Consider the following 18,663-nt stretch of genomic DNA (forward strand, 5'->3'; position numbering starts at 1 on the left):
TCTCCTTGTATTGCAAAGCTGCTGAGAGCATCCAGGCTTTCCATTTGGCCTCAAAAGTCAGAGAGCTGGTAATGACAAAGAGGAAGAATTAAATAAACAAACAAAACTTTAAAACAACAAAAAAGATCAGAGGGCTGGAAGCTCTGAGGCAATGTTACCTGAGAGTAGCAGGCCCTAGGAAATGCATATTCTTTGCTTTACTGGGACATGTTAGACATCCTCACCCTGCTAGGGAAGAAGGAACTGTTGTGTGAACCAAAGGAAGTTCTGCAAGATGGCAAATGGAATCTGGTCATGTCATTATCCTGCTACATTGGTGGCAGTACCCACGGACACATAGCAGACTCACCGGGGACCTTGTTCAGTATCCCATCCCTCACCTACCAAATCAGACTCTCTAGGAGTGGGATGGGATTTTTATGAAAATCAGAGAATTCTATTTATAACAGCCTGCCTTGACTTACCCAACAGAACCACAGTTTGGAGAGCTTTAGGAGTATTCATTTATGCAAACCAAATTCTACTTAAAATTATCACCATGTATCTGTTAAAATGCATTTCTACTTAGCAGCAGCTCTGGCTTTTATTCCGTAACATATTGGTGTGCAAACTCCCTTTCTTTAAAAGACCAGTTCTGCAAAGATTCTGTTCAAGTAGCTCAGAGTAAGGCTGCCCTCCCATTGGCGCAAGTGGTCTTGTCCATTCCCCACAGATGCAGGCAGCCTAGTTCCCCCTTCCTTGCTGGCTTTTGGTGACAGGACATTCTCCCTGCCTCTTTCCTTCCAGGGGACCTGTTTCAGAAGCCCGAGGTGTCCACCGTCAAGTTCCTCTTTCTGGTGGGCGGCTTTGCCGAGGCGCCCCTCCTGCAGCAGGCGGTGCAGGCTGCCTTCGGGGACCAGTGCCGGATCATCATTCCCCAGGACGTGGGCCTCACCATCCTCAAGGGCGCCGTCCTCTTTGGTCTGGACCCCGCGGTCATCAAGGTTCGCCGGTCGCCGCTCACCTATGGGGTGGGCGTGTTGAACCGCTACGTGGAGGGCAAGCACCCGCCCGAGAAGCTGCTGGTGAAGGATGGCACTCGGTGGTGCACCGACGTCTTCGACAAGTTCATCTCTGCCGACCAGTCTGTGGCCCTGGGTGAGCTGGTCAAGCGTAGCTACACCCCGGCCAAGCCCTCCCAGCTGGTCATTGTCATCAACATCTACAGCTCTGAGCATGACAACGTCAGCTTCATCACTGATCCCGGGGTGAAGAAGTGTGGCACACTTCGCCTGGATCTCACAGGGACCAGTGGCACCGCAGTGCCCGCCCGGAGGGAGATCCAGACCCTTATGCAGTTTGGGGACACCGAGATCAAAGCCACAGCCATTGATATAGCCACTTCGAAGAGTGTCAAAGTTGGGATCGACTTCTTAAATTACTAACCCTCCCGCCCCGCTGCCTGCCCCCTGGGACTCAACTTATCTGCATCTGCTGACCTCAACCTTGACTGTTCTTTCCCTAACCTTGACCCTCGCCATTGCCCATATGAATTTCAGCAGGGAAGATGAGAACAATCAGGGCTGGAAATAATTAGTGACTTTTGAGGGCACACTGGAGTCAGAAAAACAGAAATTAAGATTAAAGTTTAGGCATAGAAAATTAAAGGATCCTGGAGGAGCAGCTAGTTTCATAGGTACAAAAGTGGTGAAACGGCCACGGAGAAGGGAATCAGTACATTGCTGCAGCAGTGGTTGCGCTGCTTTGAACAGATCTCCGTTAAGTAGAATTTAGGATGCCCTATTGCTGTCTTTCTAGATTTAAAATGAGATCTTTGAACCAGGAGATCTTCATCTGAGACTTTTCTTTTTAAATTTTTTGGATGGCAGTCAATATAAAATGCCACCCATCTGCAGTTAATGTCTTTTCATCATCATGTGATTAAAAGTGGTGATTCAGTGGGAACTGGGAATGCTTTTAGCTGGTGGTAGAAGGCTGCCTACACTGGGCACTGTTTTAGGTTCTCATATAATTTAAATAGCAAGGAGGTTCGGGGAAGAATAACCGTAGCCTTGGGTAATCCACCAGGACTTTTGCGAGTAGGAGAGCTGATACCTCACATTCTTAGCAGGTGAAAACTTGCTATGATGGAAATAGATAGTAAAGAGTTACTGACGTATCCCAAATTATATGCTGTGATATAAATTCCCAGCATGCCCAGCCCTGATTTCTGAGTTCATAAGTAATTCTAGTGAACCCTAGTAGGAATTCTGGGTAAGAAAATGAAGTTGCCATTGGTCTTGTTTGCATCACCAAGCCCAGGCATCCAGAAGAGCCCCTCACCTTGAAAAGCAGACAGATTTTAAATTAACCCCACCTTCCCACTCACCTTCATCTCCCTAAGAGTTTTGGCCATTGAGTCCCACATTTTGAAAGGAATACATGGGTGAAATTTGGGAAGAGAATCTGTGCTATGCAATGTTTCATTAAAACCTTCAGTTTTTCAAGTCTCTCTAAAAATAATTTGTAGATCTATACTTGATGGATTAAGTCAAGTTTTGTTTTGTTTTTTCACAGCAGGCCTGTGGCTTGCCTGCATCAGAATTGCCTGGGTACGTGTTCAAAATGGGTTCCTGGATCTGGGCCCTTTTTAACTGAGGCCAACTGCACCAGAATCTGCATTTGTAGTGTAGACTGCATCATGGTTCAACTGAAATTCGAGAAATACTAACTTGAGATTTCGTGAAAGTTCACACACAGACCACAGCTTGCACTCTGCAGGTGTTCCCTTTGGGCTCCCTTAGGAAGAGTGCTTACACGTGAAGGTGACCCCATACCTTGCCCTCTTGGTCAATGGGATTGGGGCTCCACCTGGCCTGGAGATGGTACTTTTAACCCTCACAGGAAGGGCCAAGGGAGGGAAAAAAAAATTGCAAGAAAGGGACACCAAGAACAGAGCTGACTGAGGAACCAATCGGAGGGTCTTCACTCTCTCCTTCCCCACTGTACAAAATCAGTTTTCTGCAATATTCAGGAGCCAAATGAGGAAAAAGAATCAAGAATCTGACTCACAGCCCATCTGATCTGTTCAAAGCTGTTTTTTCCACCTGCTGAAATTCATTAAATCACTGGAGGCATGCATAATGAATGGAGAATGAGCGAACTTCCAATGCAACTTGGATTCACAAACCCATTATCATAGCCAATATGCAGATTTTAAACAGCATTTCACATTTCATTTGACCATGTCTCCTTTTTCACATCGCCTGCTGCAGAACTCCCTACTAGAATGTGAAACACAAACAAACCACAGAACTAGAGAGCGCTGGTTAGTCACATAACTTAGTAGCGGGATTGTGTATCCAGGCACAAAGGTGTCTTTGCTAGTGTTCTCTTGCTACCTGCCCTGCTTCAAACGCTAAATGGTATGGGTCTTTGTTGCCAGCCATATTCTACAAATAAGACTTTTCAATGTAGTTATTAGTAATATAATTTTATGTACATATAATGTTAGAATATTGTACAGAATCTTTGTTTCTATGATGCGCTTTTCTTGTTTCAAAAAGGAAAATGATCCTTGATTTTTGTTGATGATACTTTTGTTACTGTCCTTAATTTTCCACAGTTTGATTTCTTAATTGTGCTCACTAAGCATCAGTTTGTGCTGATGCCAAGCTATGGACTATGTACGCAAGACTGAGCAATAGACAGAGGTGCCTAGGGTCAGAACACACTGAACACACATGGACCGCCTGGATCAGGAGCCTCATCAGACCCTTCTCCATGCACATCCTTCCCAAAGAGTCACAGATTCCATCGAAAGGAGCAGATTCTATCAATTCTCCTGTGCAGACTTCAAGAGCTGAATGTTCTGGGTCTGGAAGCAATGTGACTGCACAGAACAAACTAAGAAACGCTTTGCGTCCTCAGGGGTCGTTGACCTCTCCTTCCGGGACAGAGCAGTCACTCTGAGGGCAAAGCGTGGTCCACTGTGTGTAATGTTTTCGGGATGCTAGGGTCAAAGAAAGAAACCAAGTGGTACATAAGCCCAGCTTTTCTGCTTGGCTAAGTGTAAGTGTGAGTAACATGGCCAAGCCCCTCTTTTTTGGGCTAATGTAAAGCCTTTCCCACCTTGCATTAACGCTATCTCCCTGTGTACTGTTTCTCTTAAATGAGCAGATAGAAATCTGCAGTGTTGGCAGACAGGTGATGGAGAGGATGATAATTTTATCTTTTGGCCACAGAGTTGCAGCCCCAGTTGTCAAAGTCCTTAAACAAAACCCCCAAATCCATCCCTCCTTCCCTACCCCCACTGGAATATTCTAGAATAAGAGCACTGGATAAGTACACTTGAACACATTTTTCTAATCTTAGAAAGCATCTACGAGGCCTGTTGTCTTGACCCATTACTCAGTTGTCCCCGACATATTATCTGATATTCACCTTTCTAGGAAGCGGAATCATCAAGGCTTTCCCTCGTAACCGCCCTTTCCGAACACAGCAGGCATGAATAAATGCTGAGTAACAGACAGGTTACAGACAGGCGGGGAAACAGGAGGAACCATACAACTGTTTTTGCAAAATGATGGCTGAGTCCAGATTATAGAGGCTGCCTTACCCTTAGAATGTTATTTAGACCAAGTTTAGCTTTTAGAGTCCAGGTCTGGTTAATTGCCAGGGTAGCAAAGAATCGCATGCACCAATGTAAACAGGAGTCAAAACGCATTATTAGTCAAAGATCGAATTTCACATTGTAGAAATGTATAGCTGTGATTAAGCTGCATATGTATGCTGGGAAATGGCTTAAGTGGATGGCTAGTATAAAAGTTGTTGGCCATAATGTCACACCTCTCATCTGCTTGAAATATGGACCAGTATTCTAAAATATCAGCTACTGGGGTCTCGTTCACTACAAGATAAATTCAAACTTCACAGAACTTTGCAGCAGTTCACCACCAGACAGGGTTGTGTCTGCAAACTCTTGTCTTCACCGATGCCTAATAAAGCAAAACTCTGAATCTCATATGGCCCAGATTGTTTTTCCCCCATCCTGGGTTTGTAAACTGCATGATGGACACATCAGTACTGACCTCCCTCTCTACCCCATCTCAGGTGGTGGAGAGAGAGTTTCAGTTTTTTCCAGGTGCTATACGTTTTATTAAGTTATTCTAACAAAACTAGGTCCTCTGTTTGCTGGGAACCAAGGCCCCATCGATATGCACAGAGCCCGTTTTCTCTAGAAGAAAGTGATCTAGCCAGAAGGAGGGCAGGTAAGCAGAGTGACCACTGCCAATGCCACTGCACCCCAGTGAAAGTCACTAAAACATGCAGAAGGCCTGGCCGGGCTCTTGCCCCTGGGCATCCCAGCCTTCACGTGAAACTGGCTGTGTCCAGAGCCGACATCTGAGTCACCCTCCAGAGTTGGCTCTGAAAGCTTCCTGATGGCCCGAGGTATTTCTAAATGGGGTGATAAAAGAGAGGTATAAATGGTGGTAGGCTCCACCAGCCTTCATTTGCAATTCAATTTTTAGACAAGTAGAGATAGGGAAGGCCTGGAGGTGCAGCAAACAAGCGTGTCCTGGAAGTAGCGCAGCTTCAGCGTCGTTTTCTGTAAAGGAAGCAGCCAGCGCGTGCCCGCCCCCACAAAATCTGGTTCATAGGGCGGACATCTTGGTAGGTTTCAATCCAATGAGAGGAAGTCTGGGTGCCCCACCAAGGGTGATTAGAAAGAAGGATGACTCACCTTCCCCAGCTGCACAGACACTCTTCTCCGCCTTCACCTGTCCGGGCCACCTGAAAATCTGCCTCTCCTAACAAGAGACAGTGAGGGAGGGGCTGCCAGGCCCAGGAAGCTTCTGTATTGGAGGCGCCAGGGCCCCCAGGCCTCGCCTCCTCCCGCCCACTGCCGGCCCCGCCCCCTGTTCCCGCCCACCCGCTTCCCTAGCCAGACCAGCAGGCCCAGCCGCCGCGGTGTCTCTACCCGCAAAAACGCCCGCTTTGACCTAGAGCCCTCTGCATACCTGGGGCAGCCAAGGCGCGGAGGACAGCTCCGAGGCCAGATGTTTGCTGCCCAGATGCCCGACTTTACACCGGTGGGGCGGGCTCTGCCGGGCGCTGGGGGAAGCGCCCCAGATTCACTCAGTTCACCCACCTTCCAGGTGGGACCCCGGGAAGAGTGGGGGAGGGGCAGGCTGGCAGCGGTGGGGCCTTTGTGCTCCACGGGGTGAGCGCACAAAGGCCTGGTGGAAGGCAGGGATCCCGGGCGGCCCGGCAGAGGCCAGGTGGGCACCGGATACAGCCAGCCCCGCCCAGGTGAGCGCTGGGGTGGGTTTGGAAGAGGATGGTAGGAGGGGTCCTGCTGGTACTTTCTACTCCCTCCTAGCCCCCTTTCTCAGGACATCGCCTCTCTCCCCACCGGGGTCCTCCCTGCCCACCTCCGGGCAGGCTTTTACCCCAGCTTTTGAACAACATATCCTGTCCCTGAGAGTTTAGAGGTCATCTGTTCACACCCCCTTTCACTCTGGAACCCTGAAACAGTTACCTCACCTCTCTGTGCCTTATTTTTCTCATTTATAAAATGGAGGTTCCAACAGGAACTCATTCTTAGGGAAGCTGTGGGGATTAAAGGAGAATGCGGTTCTGCTGCAACTGCATGGGCATAGCCCGTGTTCCCTGTCTGTTGCCTTTTTAAATCGGGAAATGGGTATAATATAGCATTTATATCATGGAGCTGTTGAGAGGACTTAAACAAGCGTGGAAAGCTTTCAGAAAAGTAAGCAGCTGGTCAGTATGGGTGGGACATGGTCTCACAGCCAGGTCTGTCTGACTCCAGGCTCAGTGCTTCCTCCCAGGAGCCAGGTACGTGATGCCAGGGGTTAGACGGGCCTAGACATGGCACAGTCCTCACTGCTGTCAGCCTGGCAGGGGCTGAACTGTCTTAACAATCCCCATCATTGCTGACTAAGCCATGACTGTGGCCCTCCCCTCTACCCTGAATCCTCTTCTTCCAGCCTCAAGGGCATTGCTTTAAAGAGATGAACTGGCTCAGCAGGCAGGACTTGGCAAGGCCTCAGCCCACTGGGGGGGAATGACCAGCGATGCCCAAAGAGGGAAGATGTCTTATTGCAGAAACAGCATTCACATAAACTGACATTTCAGTGGAGCCCGCTGAAGCAGAGGGTGGCCTCTGCTTACCCTCCTTGGACTCCATGTCTGCCTTTTGGGACTTCCTGATTCCTTCAAGCCAGAACTTCTCCCTTGTGCGTGCGTGCGTGTGTGTGTGTGCTGGAGGATGCGGGGAGGCTCCTGTGCATTGCAGGATGTTCAGTAGCATCCCATCCCCCACTTCTGACAGCCAACTATGCCTCTGGACATTGTCAGATGTTCCAGGGGTGATGGTGGGGGCTGGCAAACATCACCACTGCAACCTGATTTCACCTGGATCAAGAAGGGGGTCCCGGGGTGTGCAGGCCTCATCTCTCGCCTCCCCTGAGGTTCATGAACCTCACACAGGAGCTTCTGGGCTTGCTCAGCGTTGCATTCCCAGCCTCTATCATGTTTCACAGCCATAGTATGAGTCTAGTTCACAATTATTGGATGGCTGGAGGTTGGATGGAGGGGTGGGTGCTTCCAGGGAGAGGAGATGCTGGTAGGTGTGATCTACAGACTGTTATCCAAGTTAACAGAAAAGGTGATGGGCCCTTGGCAATAGGTCATTGGTTTATGGCTGAAGCCAGCTATGTCACTGGCTTTGGGTAAGATGGTAGTGCTGCCTCTCAGGCCCAACCCCTGGCAGTCATTCTTCTGCTTCCAAGAGCTTGTGCACACTCAACAGTAATTCCTTAAGGTAGTGACTTTTGATGAGATCATTTCATTCCCTCTTCCCTCCACTAACAGAGAGCGAAATCATGGAGCCTTCTAAGACCTTCATGAGAAACCTGCCAATCACACCAGGCTACAGCGGTAAGTGTGGATGTGCCCTACAGCTGTGCCCGGCAGGGGAACCCGTGTCCTGGTCTCTGTCCCTGCCTTGACCCACTGTCTGTGTCTGTGCAGCCAACTGGACCAGTCTAGGCGCCTAGCTTTTGAGACATGCATTGAGAGCATTTCATCGCTGAAAATGGCTGATGGCTGGGTTCTGAGAGGCAGAACTTAGACCACATGTCCCAGAACATGGCCTGGTATGCAGAGGAAGGACTTAAAGCCTGCTGAAAGAATCTGGACCAGGATAGACACAATGTGATGAGGATAGACACACGAATAAGTAGAGGCCCTGTCCTCCCCAAGTTTTCTCAAGTCCTCCACAAAGGTTATCCTTGTGCTCCCATCCTTTCCTGCATCCCCTAAAGGAAGGCTGACCAACAGCCCTGGTCTACCTGGAACTGCCTTTGTCCTGGGACTGCCTGGGACTTTCCTTAACACTGAAAATCTTGCATTTGGGAAAATCCTCAGTCCTTGGCAAACCAGGACAATTGGTTGCCCTACCTAGAGGCTATTCCTCCTCAGGCTTCTGGGCTACTGAGAACTTACTAAGTCATATCCCTGTGGGTGACAAACCCAGTGGTCCCCACAGACCCTTGGCTCTCCCATACAGCCGTTCTCAGGAGGAGTGGTGCTAGGGGGATATTCCAAGGTTGCCCAGCCTCACCCTGGTCCTAACGGCTAGTTGAGAATGGGCTTTGGGTTCTGACAAGCTGAGGTTCAAATCTCTGTTTGGCCACCGTCGATGAGACTGTAAATAACTTGCCTCTCTGTGGTAAGTACAACATTCTATAAAATGGATGTATTAGTTTTCTAGGACCACTGCAACAAATTACCACAAACTAGGTGGTTTAAAGCAATGGAAATGCATTCCCTCACAGTTCTGAGGCCAAATGTTTGAAATCGAGGTGCCCAAAGGGCCATGCTCTTTCTGAAGGCACTAGAGAAGGATCCCACCTTTGCTTCTTCCAGCTTCTGGTGGCCCCAGTGTTCTTGGCTTGTGGCAGCATCTCTCCAGTCACTTCATCCTCACATGGCATTTACCCCTGTGTCTCAAGTCTCCCTCTTCTTTCAGCTGTAAGGACATCAGTCATTGGATTTAGGACCCACCCTAAATCTGGGATGATCTCATTTCTAGACCCTTAGTTACATCTGAGAAGTCCCTATTTGTAGATAAGAGCACATTCACAGGAACCAGGGGTTAGGTCTTGGATATATCTATTTGGAGGATACAGTTCAATCCACTACATGGGATACCATAAGATTGTTGTGAGGATTAAAGGAGCCAGCATACATAACCTATTTTAAATGTCTTGGTCCTTAGCGAGACTCGATAAAGGTAGCTTGTATGCTTATGTGCGTGCATATATGCACTAATATAAAACCTAGGCAGATCAAAGTAGGCCCTGATGGCAGGGAAACGACTGTGGCAAGGCCCCTAGGGTCTTCCTAATATTAGGATATCTTTTAATCGTCCAAGGGTTGGGGAGACTGGGCGATGTGTGGAAGGCTTCCAACACTGTCAAGATTAGTAATTAGATTCTTCCAGAGGGGGTTATGGTAGGGCTCAGGGGGTGAGGATTGCTACTTTCAACTCCCAAGTCAGGTTTTGTTTTCCTGGAGACCATGGCAAAAATGTTGGGCTTCCATAAGGAGAGAGATTTATTTATTTATTTTGCAGTTTAAAACCAAGTTCTTAACCAGTTTTCCTCATTTGTTCTGCAAAAAAAAAAATGGCTTTATTGTGACAATGTTATAGTACTTAGGATTCAGCCTCCAGTTTCAGTAAATAGTTGTGTTTTACCCATACTAATTGTAATGATTATATGTTACTTGGTGGGAAATGGTGAAAAATTGTGCTAGGAGTGGGTCTTGCAGATAATGAATTTACCTTTTCGTGTAATAGGGCTCTGCTCTTAATAAGCCTGCAATTTCCTGATGGTCCGGCAAGAAAGATCCCAAATTGCATTTGGGAAGTGTCGAGGAAAATAAGCTTTCTCTCTCTAAAAAGATGAATAATTTCAATTACTCCTTAGACTATCATTTTGGCCCATTAAATGCTTTCCCCATTTTCCATCAGGCTGACATCAGGGGCTTTGCTATTCAAAGAGTATTACTGTCACCGCCTTTGTTGAAATGGGCCTTCCCTCCCCAGCTCCAAGGTCATTTTTTGTGACCTTGGGAGGGCCCAGTCACAGTGGAAACAACAGCACTGTTTGTATTAATGGCCTTTGGAAAAATGTAGTGTTGGCTGAGGAAGAAATGCCAAAGGGTGGGCTGAAATGCTGGGGAGTTTAGGCGGGCTCTGAATTCCTTGCTGGCCAGTCTTGCTGAAGGCCGTGATTCCATTTGGCTCTTGCAGGCTTCGTACCATTCCTCAGCTGCCAAGGAATGTCCAGGGAGGATGATATGAACCACTGTGTGAAAACCTTCCAGGAGAAAACACAGCGCTATAAAGACCAGCTGCGGGAATTTGGCTGCTCAGTGGCCACTGCCCCGAAACTGAAGCCTGTCAACTCTGAGGAGACGGTCCTGCGGGCCCTGCACCAGTACAATCGGCAGCACCACCCCCTGCTCCTGGGTAGCAGTGTCCTGAAACCATTTCCCCTCACCCCTGGTCACCCATGCAGATTCTCATAGGCCAGCTGAGCTGCCCCAGAGTACCCAGAATCCCACACAGTTCCAAATCCCAGGGGTCAGTGCCAAACGCAAAGGCTCCATTTCTTAAAATGAGAAAGATACTTTTTTCTTTTCTTTTTTCTTTTCTTTTCTTTCTTTCCTTTCTCTCTTCCTTTCCTTTCCTTTCCTTCTTTTCTTTTCTCTTCTCTTCTCTTCTTTTCTTTCTTTCTGACAGAATCTCACTCTGTTGCCCAGGCTGGAGTGCAGTGGTACGATCTCAGCTCACGGCAACCTCTGCCTCCCAGGTTCAAGTGATTCTGCCGCCTCAGCCTCCCAAGTAGCTGGGACTACAGGTGCATGCCACCATGCCCGGCTACTTTTTGTATTTTTAGTAGAGACAGGGCTTCACCATGTTGCCGAGGGTGGTCTCGAACTCCTGACCTCAGGTGATCTGCCCACCTCGGCCTCCCAAAGTGCTGGGATTGCAGGCATGAGTCACAGTGCCTGGCCAGAAACAAACATTTCTAGGGGACAGAGCACAGTCCTGGTTACGGAAGAGGGTGCTGGTCTGAGAACTAGGAGACCCTAGGCAAGTCACAAGTTTTCAGGCCTCAGCTTCTGGATCAGTGGATAACATGTTTTAGTTGCTTTCTCTGTGCCATGGTGTCTTTTTACAGAATGCAAATATGTAAAGAAACCTCTCCAGGAGCCTCCAATCCCTGGCTGGGCAGGCTACCTGCCGAGAGCCAGGGTCACTGAATTTGGCTGTGGCACGAGATACACTGTCATGGCCAAAAACTGCTACAAGGACTTCCTGGACATCACAGAGCGGGCCAAGAAAGCACATCTGAAACCGTATGAAGAGTGAGTCTGGTTCGGGTCGGCACCCCAGGCACAAGATCACAGGGAGAAGTGCAAACCCAGGACGGGGGTTTACCAGATGTCCCCATCCCAGCACTAGGACAATTTGTGTGTGATTTGTCTTAGAAAAGGTGCCTCATTTGCAGTTTCAGGGCTTCCCCAGTAGGCAGCTGCCCCCTGCTCCTGACCTGTGCTCAGCATTCTCCAGCAGCTCTACCTGTGGTCTTTGCTGGTTTGCAGGGAGGGGCTGGGAGTAAAAACCAGCAGGGCTACCATCCTGGCAGTGGCTTACGGCCCAAGGGTACTGAGTGGCCTCAGTTTTCTCTTCTGCAAAATGAGGAGGATGATCTTTGCCTTTAGAATAAATTGTAAGGAAATAAACATACCATGTTCATATATTTACTCTTATATATTGTATTTATATTTATTCTTATTCTATTCTGAATGAAAGGTCCATAACTTCGTGACTTCTGTTCTTGTTTTAGAATATACGGAGTTAGCTCCACAAAAACTTCTGCTCCTCCTCCAAAAGTTTTGCAGCATGAAGAGCTGCTGCCAAAATATCCCGATTTTTCTATTCCAGGTGAGGAGGGCTGTCTCTTTCCTTCCTACTACTGTAGGGAATGAAATGTGTGCAGTGGCTTTTCAGCTTAGCTGGACCAGGTGCCTTCAACTCACACGGATGGTTTCTCTCCTAGATGGAAGCTGCCCTGCCCTTGGAAGGCCCCTGAGAGAGGACCCCAGAACTCCGTTGACATGTGGCTGCGCTCAGAGGCCAAGTATACCATGCAGTGGGAAGATTTACCTAGAGCCACTGTCCTCCGCAAAGTATGCAGAAGGCTAGAAGCGCAGCGTCTCCCAGGGAGAGGTGAACTTTAAGTGGGGCTTCCGAAACCTGCCGTTCTCGTGTTGGAATCATGTCCAATGAACAATAAAGACATTTAATAACAAGAATTTTTAAACTGCCGCCTGCATCCTGAGTGGTTGACAGTCACATGTCATTAATGATAAAGACCTTTTTTTTTTTTTTTTTTTGTCATGTGGGAATAAAGAGGCTGCTTCCCGCATGCTGAAGTTTTTTGTGCGGGTTTTCTCCAGGTTATGTTCACCATGAGCTAGGGTTCCTAACCCCCGAGGTAACACTGCAGCCAGGCCAGGATCTTCACTGAAGACCTAGCCCAACCCTCTAACCAAACAGTCTCTGGGTCCTGGCATGTTACTGACAGCGACACAGACACCACGCCCACCCCAGCCCTGGTTTTCCAGAATCCCAGTCCCCAGAAGGGGATATCCAGTTGGCAGATACCAGCTATATTGGTGTGATAGGGCTGCCTCCACAAAGTCCCACCAACTGAGTGGCTTAAGACTACAGAAATTTATTGTCTCACAGTTCTGGGGGTGGGAAGTCCAAAACTGGGGTGCTAGCAGGGCTCTGCTCCCTCTCAAACCCGTGGGGGAATCCTTCCTCACCTATTCTTAGCTTGCTGTGTTTTGCAGCCATGTTGGCATTTCTTGCTACTAACTCCAGGCTCCCTGGGTGCCTCTCTGCTTTCTTCTTACACGGCCATCTTCTTACAAGGACATCAGTTGCACTGGATCGGGAGCATGCCCTACTCCACTGTGACCTCATTGTAACTCATTACACCTGCAATGACTCTAGTTCCAAGTAAGTCACATAAAGTACCGGGACTAGGACTTTCACACGGTTTTTTTCTTTTCTTTTTTTTTTTTTTTTTTGAGGGACGTGGTTCAAGCTGTAACACTGGATAACATGCTCTTGCCACTAGCAGGCACCCTGACCTCCCTCAGCAACCATCCGCATGCAGAAGAAATAAAAAAAACAGCTCCTGGGACAATGAGACCGTTGTCATCCGCTCAGAAACATGCAGAGCCACACGAGGCAGCAAGCTGGGTCTGGGTCTGGGTCTGAGAGGTTTTTTCCAAGGCAAGAATTTTCACCTGGACATCCTGAGCTCCCATGATTCCATGGGTAGAAGTCAGAAGGTCAGAGAACTTTGATGAGAAAAAAAGTTACATCATTGTTTTCACTAACCTCCAGGCGAAATTTAGTATTTCCTTCCTTGATGAATGTAAGCCACAGACCACTGCAGGACCTGTCACCTTAGCCTGAGAGCAGTCACAGATGTTTTTGTATCACGTGGCTCTGGCTGCAAACAGCTTGAATGATGTAAAAGCTCATCGCTTTATAATCATGGTGGTTAATTATAGTGGCTATATCTACTCTCTCACATATTGTTATTCAATATAAGAATAAAGAAACAAATGGCTGTTTTATAAATTTGTTCTTTTTAATATTTTGATAATATTTCAATATTGTTTCCCTTGTAATCTTATGTATTTTGCTTTAAACATTTGGAAATATTGATCTGACAAGAGGCCCACGGGTTTCGTTAGACTGCCGTGGGTCCCCACCACAGGCATAGTTAAGAACCTTTGTCTAGAAAAACAACCAGGAATGTGTGTAAAGGGAGATTGTCACACAAAACCAGATAACGGCACCTTCCCCACAGGGTTCAGGATTATGGTACAATTCATTATTTTTAAATGATACGATGGAAAAATGGTGTTGTATAAAAATACGTAGGATCCCTTAGGCAGGTCATAAAACTGTACAATAAAACCAGACCTGTGTGTGTTACTCAGACACACAAACTCATACACACTATAATCCTGCTTTTTGTTTTTAAAAAAGCGTGGGGGGGTACTAACCTATAATGCTAGCAGTGGTCATTTGGATGATGGTCCTATTGGTTACTTTTATTTGTTTATTTATGCTTTTTTCAATTTTCCATAGACAATAGGTATTGTTTTTATAAGCAAGAAAAAAGTCATTAAAAATATCCCTATTTGAATTAAAAGATACTTTAATATTTTAGAGATTAAATGTTTAAAGAAAGGTCAGGTGCAGTGGTTCACACCTGTAATCCCAGCACTTTGGGCGGCTGAGGCGGGTGGATCACCTGAGGTCAGGAGTTTGAGACCAGCCTGGCCAACATGGTGAAACCCCATCTCTACTAAAAATACAAAAATTAGCCGGGCATTGTGGCACATGCCTGTAATCCCAGCAACTCAGGAGGCTGAGGTGGGAGGATCTCTTGAACCGTGTAGGCAGAGATTACAGTGAGCCAAAATCACACCACTGCACTCCAGCCTGAGCAAAAGAGTGAGACTCCATCTGAAAAAAAAAAAAAAAAGCGTTTAAAGGAAAAAAGCCACATCTCAATAGAGGGTAGCTGGCATTCCCTTCCAAGGGCTGAGGCAAAACTCAGTGAACTGTCGGGATTTTTTCCCAGTGCTCTGAAAATCCTGGAAGAGTTAAAACCCACAATCTTGTAAAGGAAAGGTGGAGCTAGATCTCCCCACTGCCAGGACTGGGGGGTGGCCCAGCCTGCTGCATCTGTGCTGGCCTCTCAGGAATGAGAAACAGGAATGGATGTGTGCCCGACCCCCTCTCCCAGTTTGCAGATAGCTCCTAGGGCCTCAAGGTTATTGGGGGTCTTTGCCCATGAAATTAATGGGGTGTGAGGACTGAAATGACCCCTTGCAACTGCCCATATCTTACTTCCATCCATGGGATCTTATGGTGCATCCATATTTAAGTCACTGACTAATTCATTTTGCACCAACTTTTAAAAAATGACTTGAGCTGTAAAACCGAAACAAAACCAGAAAAAACAACCCAGTGATAGAGGTAACAAAATTGAATAAAGGCAATTTAAACAATTCTTTAACAGTATCTAATTATTCTACAACTTCGTGATTAAGATCACCGAGTTCAATGTGCAAATCTGTAACTCCCTTTGTTTAAGCAGTTCCGCACTGCAAATCTTTTCCTTAATCTTTATCCTTTCTGTTTCTCCCTAGCCTATAATTTCTAGAGTGTCGTCTGTTGGCGGGGGAGGTAGAGAGGTGATTTTACTGCTCAGTAAATTATCATTATTAGCACAAGCTGCATCTGTAATGAGCTCATTCTTGCCACTAAAAACAATTTCCATTACCTGATAAGAACATTCCTTGGGTCGACTTGGGCCTTTTGTTGGGATAGTTTGACCTCCATGGCAATCAAGTGCTCTTTTGGGGTCACCTCTTCCTCTTTTCCTTTTTCTGTGCAAGAATTGACAGTTCTTTTTTTTTTTTTTTTTTGCGACAGAGTCTCGCTCTGTCCCCTAGGCTGGAGTGCAGTGGCACAATTTCGGCTCACTGCAACCTCCGCCTCCCGGGTTCACGCCATTCTCCTGCCTCAGCCTCCCAAGTGGCTGGGACTACAGGCTCCCGCCACCATGCCCAGCTAATTTTTTGTATTTTTAGTAGAGACAGGGTTTCACCGTGTTAGCCAGGATGGTCTCGATCTCCTGCCCTCGTGATCCGCCGGCCTCGGACTCCCAAAGTGCTGGGATTACAGGCGTGAGCCACCGCGCCCGGCCAAGAATTGACAGTTCTCTTCATGACCAGTGTGGAGAGGAGATGCCATGGTTCTCCATCCCCACGCCCCATCCTGCAGGGTCGTGGCCAGCTGGCTATAAGTGGGACCTTAATCACAGCTTTAACACAGCTTTGCTCAAGCACAACTGTGGAGTGTGTGGACAGGAGTCAGACCCTCTGGGTTCATATCCCAACTCAGCTCTTTTTTTTTTTTTCTGGCTTTGTGACTCTGAACACCTTCCTTAACACAACTCTTTAGCATCATATTCCTAGTTTCTAAAATGAAGATAACAAAAGAGACTACCCAGTAGTGTGGGCATAAAGAGTAAGAGACTAGGCAGGTGGTCAGTCTGGCCCACACATGCTCAGTAAATATTGTTATATCAATTACATTTACCATTTGGGTAAAAGGACCTGGAATAATTGCTGTAGATGACATGCACTGAGAGTATTAGGGGTAGCGTCTTGGAGCCCACATAGTGAGTCATTGGCAGAGCAGGGTTCAGAGCTCCTGGCTCCTGGAGAAGTGCCCTCCGCACTACGGCCGTTTTCTTCCTGGGATTCTGCCCTGTGAGGCAAGCGGCACAGGTGTGGTTAGCTAACAAGGAAAACAGCAATAGCTACAGCCAGTGAGGAGAGTGCTCGCTTCTGCTCAAGCTCTTTGTCTGGAATAGCTTATTGAATCAGGATAAACCACTTTCATTTCATAGGTGGGGATACTGAGGCACAAAGGGATCAAGCAATTTGTTCAGAGTCACACAGACAATAAGTGGCAGAGCCAGGAATAGAACTCAGGCAGTCTGAGGCCAGGGTCTCACACTCAACTTTCATGCCTGGACTGCCACGTCCTGTGGATCTCTTCAGTGGCCATTGTCACAGTAACATGAACTACTACTAAATGGCTCATAGTTTCAACATCAAATCAACTTAGAAAAGAGATGAAAGGATAAGCAAGGAACACAAAGGTATAATAAATGTGCCGGAGTCAGTACACTGGGGTTAAGGATGCCGAGAGCTGGGCTTTGGGGGTCCTCATACCGGTCTGTGCTTTGTAACTGCCTAGTAATCTGGTGCAAGAAAATTAACTGCGCCAAGCTTCAGTCTTCACAGTTATAAAATGACGATAACACCTTCCTCATGAGGCCATTTTGGAAGATTTAATGAAATAACTCACACAAAAGGCTTAGCATGGTATTTTGCAGGCATAAAACTTGCAGGCTTTCCATCTCCTGTTGACCACAGTGAAAAGTACTAGTAGACAGCGATAGCCACAAAGGCGAAGGCTGAAAGGTTCACTAGGGATGAAGACCCTTGCTCTCCCTGCCCTGCTCTTAGGCCTTGCTCATCCGACCCCGGTCTCAACCCCAGAATTTCAAGAGCCAGCGTCTTGACTTCTTTTCCAGATGGCCTCTGGTTCCTTAAGCATATTAGCTCTCCCCAAACAATCCAAAGTTTCCCTTGGTTCCAGGTCTAGAGTGAGCAGCCCATGAGCATGAGCTATCATTAGGCAAGGTTACCCAGGCAGACAGACCCCATCCATCTGTCTTCTCCTTGGTAGCCTCTTATTTTCAGTTGATGGAGCATGTGGAGGTGGGGGAGAAGAATGTGGGGGTACACCAGCTTCCATCTATATTTAGATTCAAACCAGATTTGTCGGGATTCTCCAAAGACTAAGAGGGAGACTGCCCTCACTTCTCCTGACCAGTCTATGGCACCATGAGGAAGGGACACCAGGCACTCCATGGTCTGGGGGAGCTGGGCACCCAGTCCAATGTCCTGTACACCTCATTTCTGATGGGTTTTTTCCTGAAGGACACACAGGGGCCGCTTTTCCTGGTCTTTCTGACTGCAGGAACCTCTACCCTCCAGTCCTAGACGCTGACTCTACGGTCTGCAGTCTGTCCGCTGTAACCCCTTGCCCAGTACCAGTTTGTCTGAAACCACTTCCATGTGCTTAAATTCAACCCAATTGCTGTGACCATAAAATATTTTTCAACCTTTTTGCCTAAGGGCGATTCTGACAATTCATGCATATTTATCTCACACCTACAGCTTTGTGAAGGTTGGGGTTGTTTGGTTTTCCTTGGTTGTTCCCTGCCCCTCCATTTTACCTACTTATGAACACTTTGAGGACCTTTTAACCAGTGTGTTCAAGAAACTTTTCTATTAGTTTCATTGTCATGAATGCAGCAATTTGGGTGCCACCTCAGCCTCCTGCCCTGAAGGTGCCAACCCTTTTAATAGGACGTAAATCACTAAGACCCTCTCTTTTAAGCCAGAGTTTGAAAACTTTTTCTATAAAGGGCCAGATAGCCAACATTTTAGGCTTCATGGGCCATATGGTCTCTGTCACAACTAGTCAGTTCTACCATTTTTGCAGGAAAGTAGCCACACACACACATGCACACACATACATATCTCATATATATACATATGACATACTTATATAGATAAATGAATAGGTGGCTGTGTTACAACAAAAAATTAGGGGCACTGAAGTTTTAGTTTCATATAGTTTTCTTGTATCCCAAAATATTACTTATCTCTTGAATTTTTAAAGAACATTTAAAAATGTAAAAACCACATTTGTGTCATACTAAAACAGGTGGCCATGGGCTTTAATTCACGGACCCCTGCTTTAAACTAAAAATTAACCCAAGAGGATGATGCTATATCTAGATGATGCTATAACTAGATAATCACATATCTAGTTGTATGTGATTTATTTATTTATTTATTTTGAGACAGAGTTTCAGTTTTGTTGCCTACGCTAGAGTACAA

At 47.0% G+C, this 18,663-nt stretch overlaps 3 protein-coding genes across 6 annotated transcripts in view; 2 read left to right on the forward strand and 1 right to left on the reverse strand.

The window, feature by feature from the left end:
- The window catches only part of HSPA12A (heat shock protein family A (Hsp70) member 12A), a 179,634-nt gene extending 174,632 nt beyond the window's left edge, over positions 1–5,002 (forward strand). For both annotated transcript variants that reach the window (XM_023224298.2, XM_023224299.1), the window contains one exon: positions 787–5,002. In XM_023224298.2, coding sequence (XP_023080066.1) covers positions 787–1,424 — 638 coding nt within the window. In that variant the 3' untranslated portion in view covers positions 1,425–5,002. The remainder of the gene's footprint in view (positions 1–786) is intronic.
- Positions 3,456–7,189, reverse strand: LOC111550740. The gene is made up of 5 exons (XM_023224287.1): positions 7,174–7,189; positions 6,131–6,298; positions 5,930–6,093; positions 5,723–5,789; positions 3,456–3,991 (listed from the first exon to the last, which is right to left on the reverse strand). The coding sequence occupies exons 1-5, from the start codon at positions 7,187–7,189 to the stop codon at positions 3,906–3,908; spliced, it is 501 nt and encodes a 166-aa protein (XP_023080055.1). The 3' UTR covers positions 3,456–3,905.
- On the forward strand, positions 5,926–12,506 carry C9H10orf82 (chromosome 9 C10orf82 homolog). 3 transcript variants are annotated; one of them, XM_023224303.2, is made up of 6 exons: positions 5,926–6,137; positions 7,876–7,941; positions 10,322–10,540; positions 11,256–11,442; positions 11,925–12,022; positions 12,138–12,506. In XM_023224303.2, the coding sequence occupies exons 2-6, from the start codon at positions 7,887–7,889 to the stop codon at positions 12,281–12,283; spliced, it is 705 nt and encodes a 234-aa protein (XP_023080071.1). In that variant the 5' UTR covers positions 5,926–6,137; positions 7,876–7,886; the 3' UTR covers positions 12,284–12,506. The 3 variants fall into 3 exon arrangements, with proteins under 3 accessions (XP_023080071.1, XP_023080074.1, XP_023080073.1); XM_023224305.2 differs by lacking the exon at positions 5,926–6,137 and adding an exon at positions 6,258–6,291; XM_023224306.2 differs by lacking the exons at positions 5,926–6,137; positions 11,925–12,022 and adding an exon at positions 6,255–6,291 and having other exon boundaries at positions 12,023–12,506.
- The last annotated feature ends 6,157 nt before the right edge of the window (positions 12,507–18,663 follow it).

The sequence above is a fragment of the Piliocolobus tephrosceles genome, chromosome 9, assembly GCF_002776525.5.
Source record: "Piliocolobus tephrosceles isolate RC106 chromosome 9, ASM277652v3, whole genome shotgun sequence".
NCBI classification, from domain to species: Eukaryota; Metazoa; Chordata; class Mammalia; order Primates; family Cercopithecidae; genus Piliocolobus; species Piliocolobus tephrosceles.

Coding starts and splice junctions, on each gene's coding strand:
- C9H10orf82 (XM_023224303.2), top strand. CDS start 7,887: ATGGAGCCTTCTAAGACCTTCATGAGAAACCTGCCAATCACACCAGGC. Junction 7,942..10,321: donor AATCACACCAGGCTACAGCG/GTAAGTGTGGAT, acceptor TGGCTCTTGCAG/GCTTCGTACCATTCCTCAGC. Junction 12,023..12,137: donor TCCCGATTTTTCTATTCCAG/GTGAGGAGGGCT, acceptor TTTCTCTCCTAG/ATGGAAGCTGCCCTGCCCTT.
- LOC111550740 (XM_023224287.1), bottom strand. Junction 6,094..6,130: donor CCCGGGGTCCCACCTGGAAG/GTGGGTGAACTG, acceptor CGCTTCCCCCAG/CGCCCGGCAGAGCCCGCCCC. Junction 5,790..5,929: donor CGCGGCGGCTGGGCCTGCTG/GTCTGGCTAGGG, acceptor GTCTCTTGTTAG/GAGAGGCAGATTTTCAGGTG.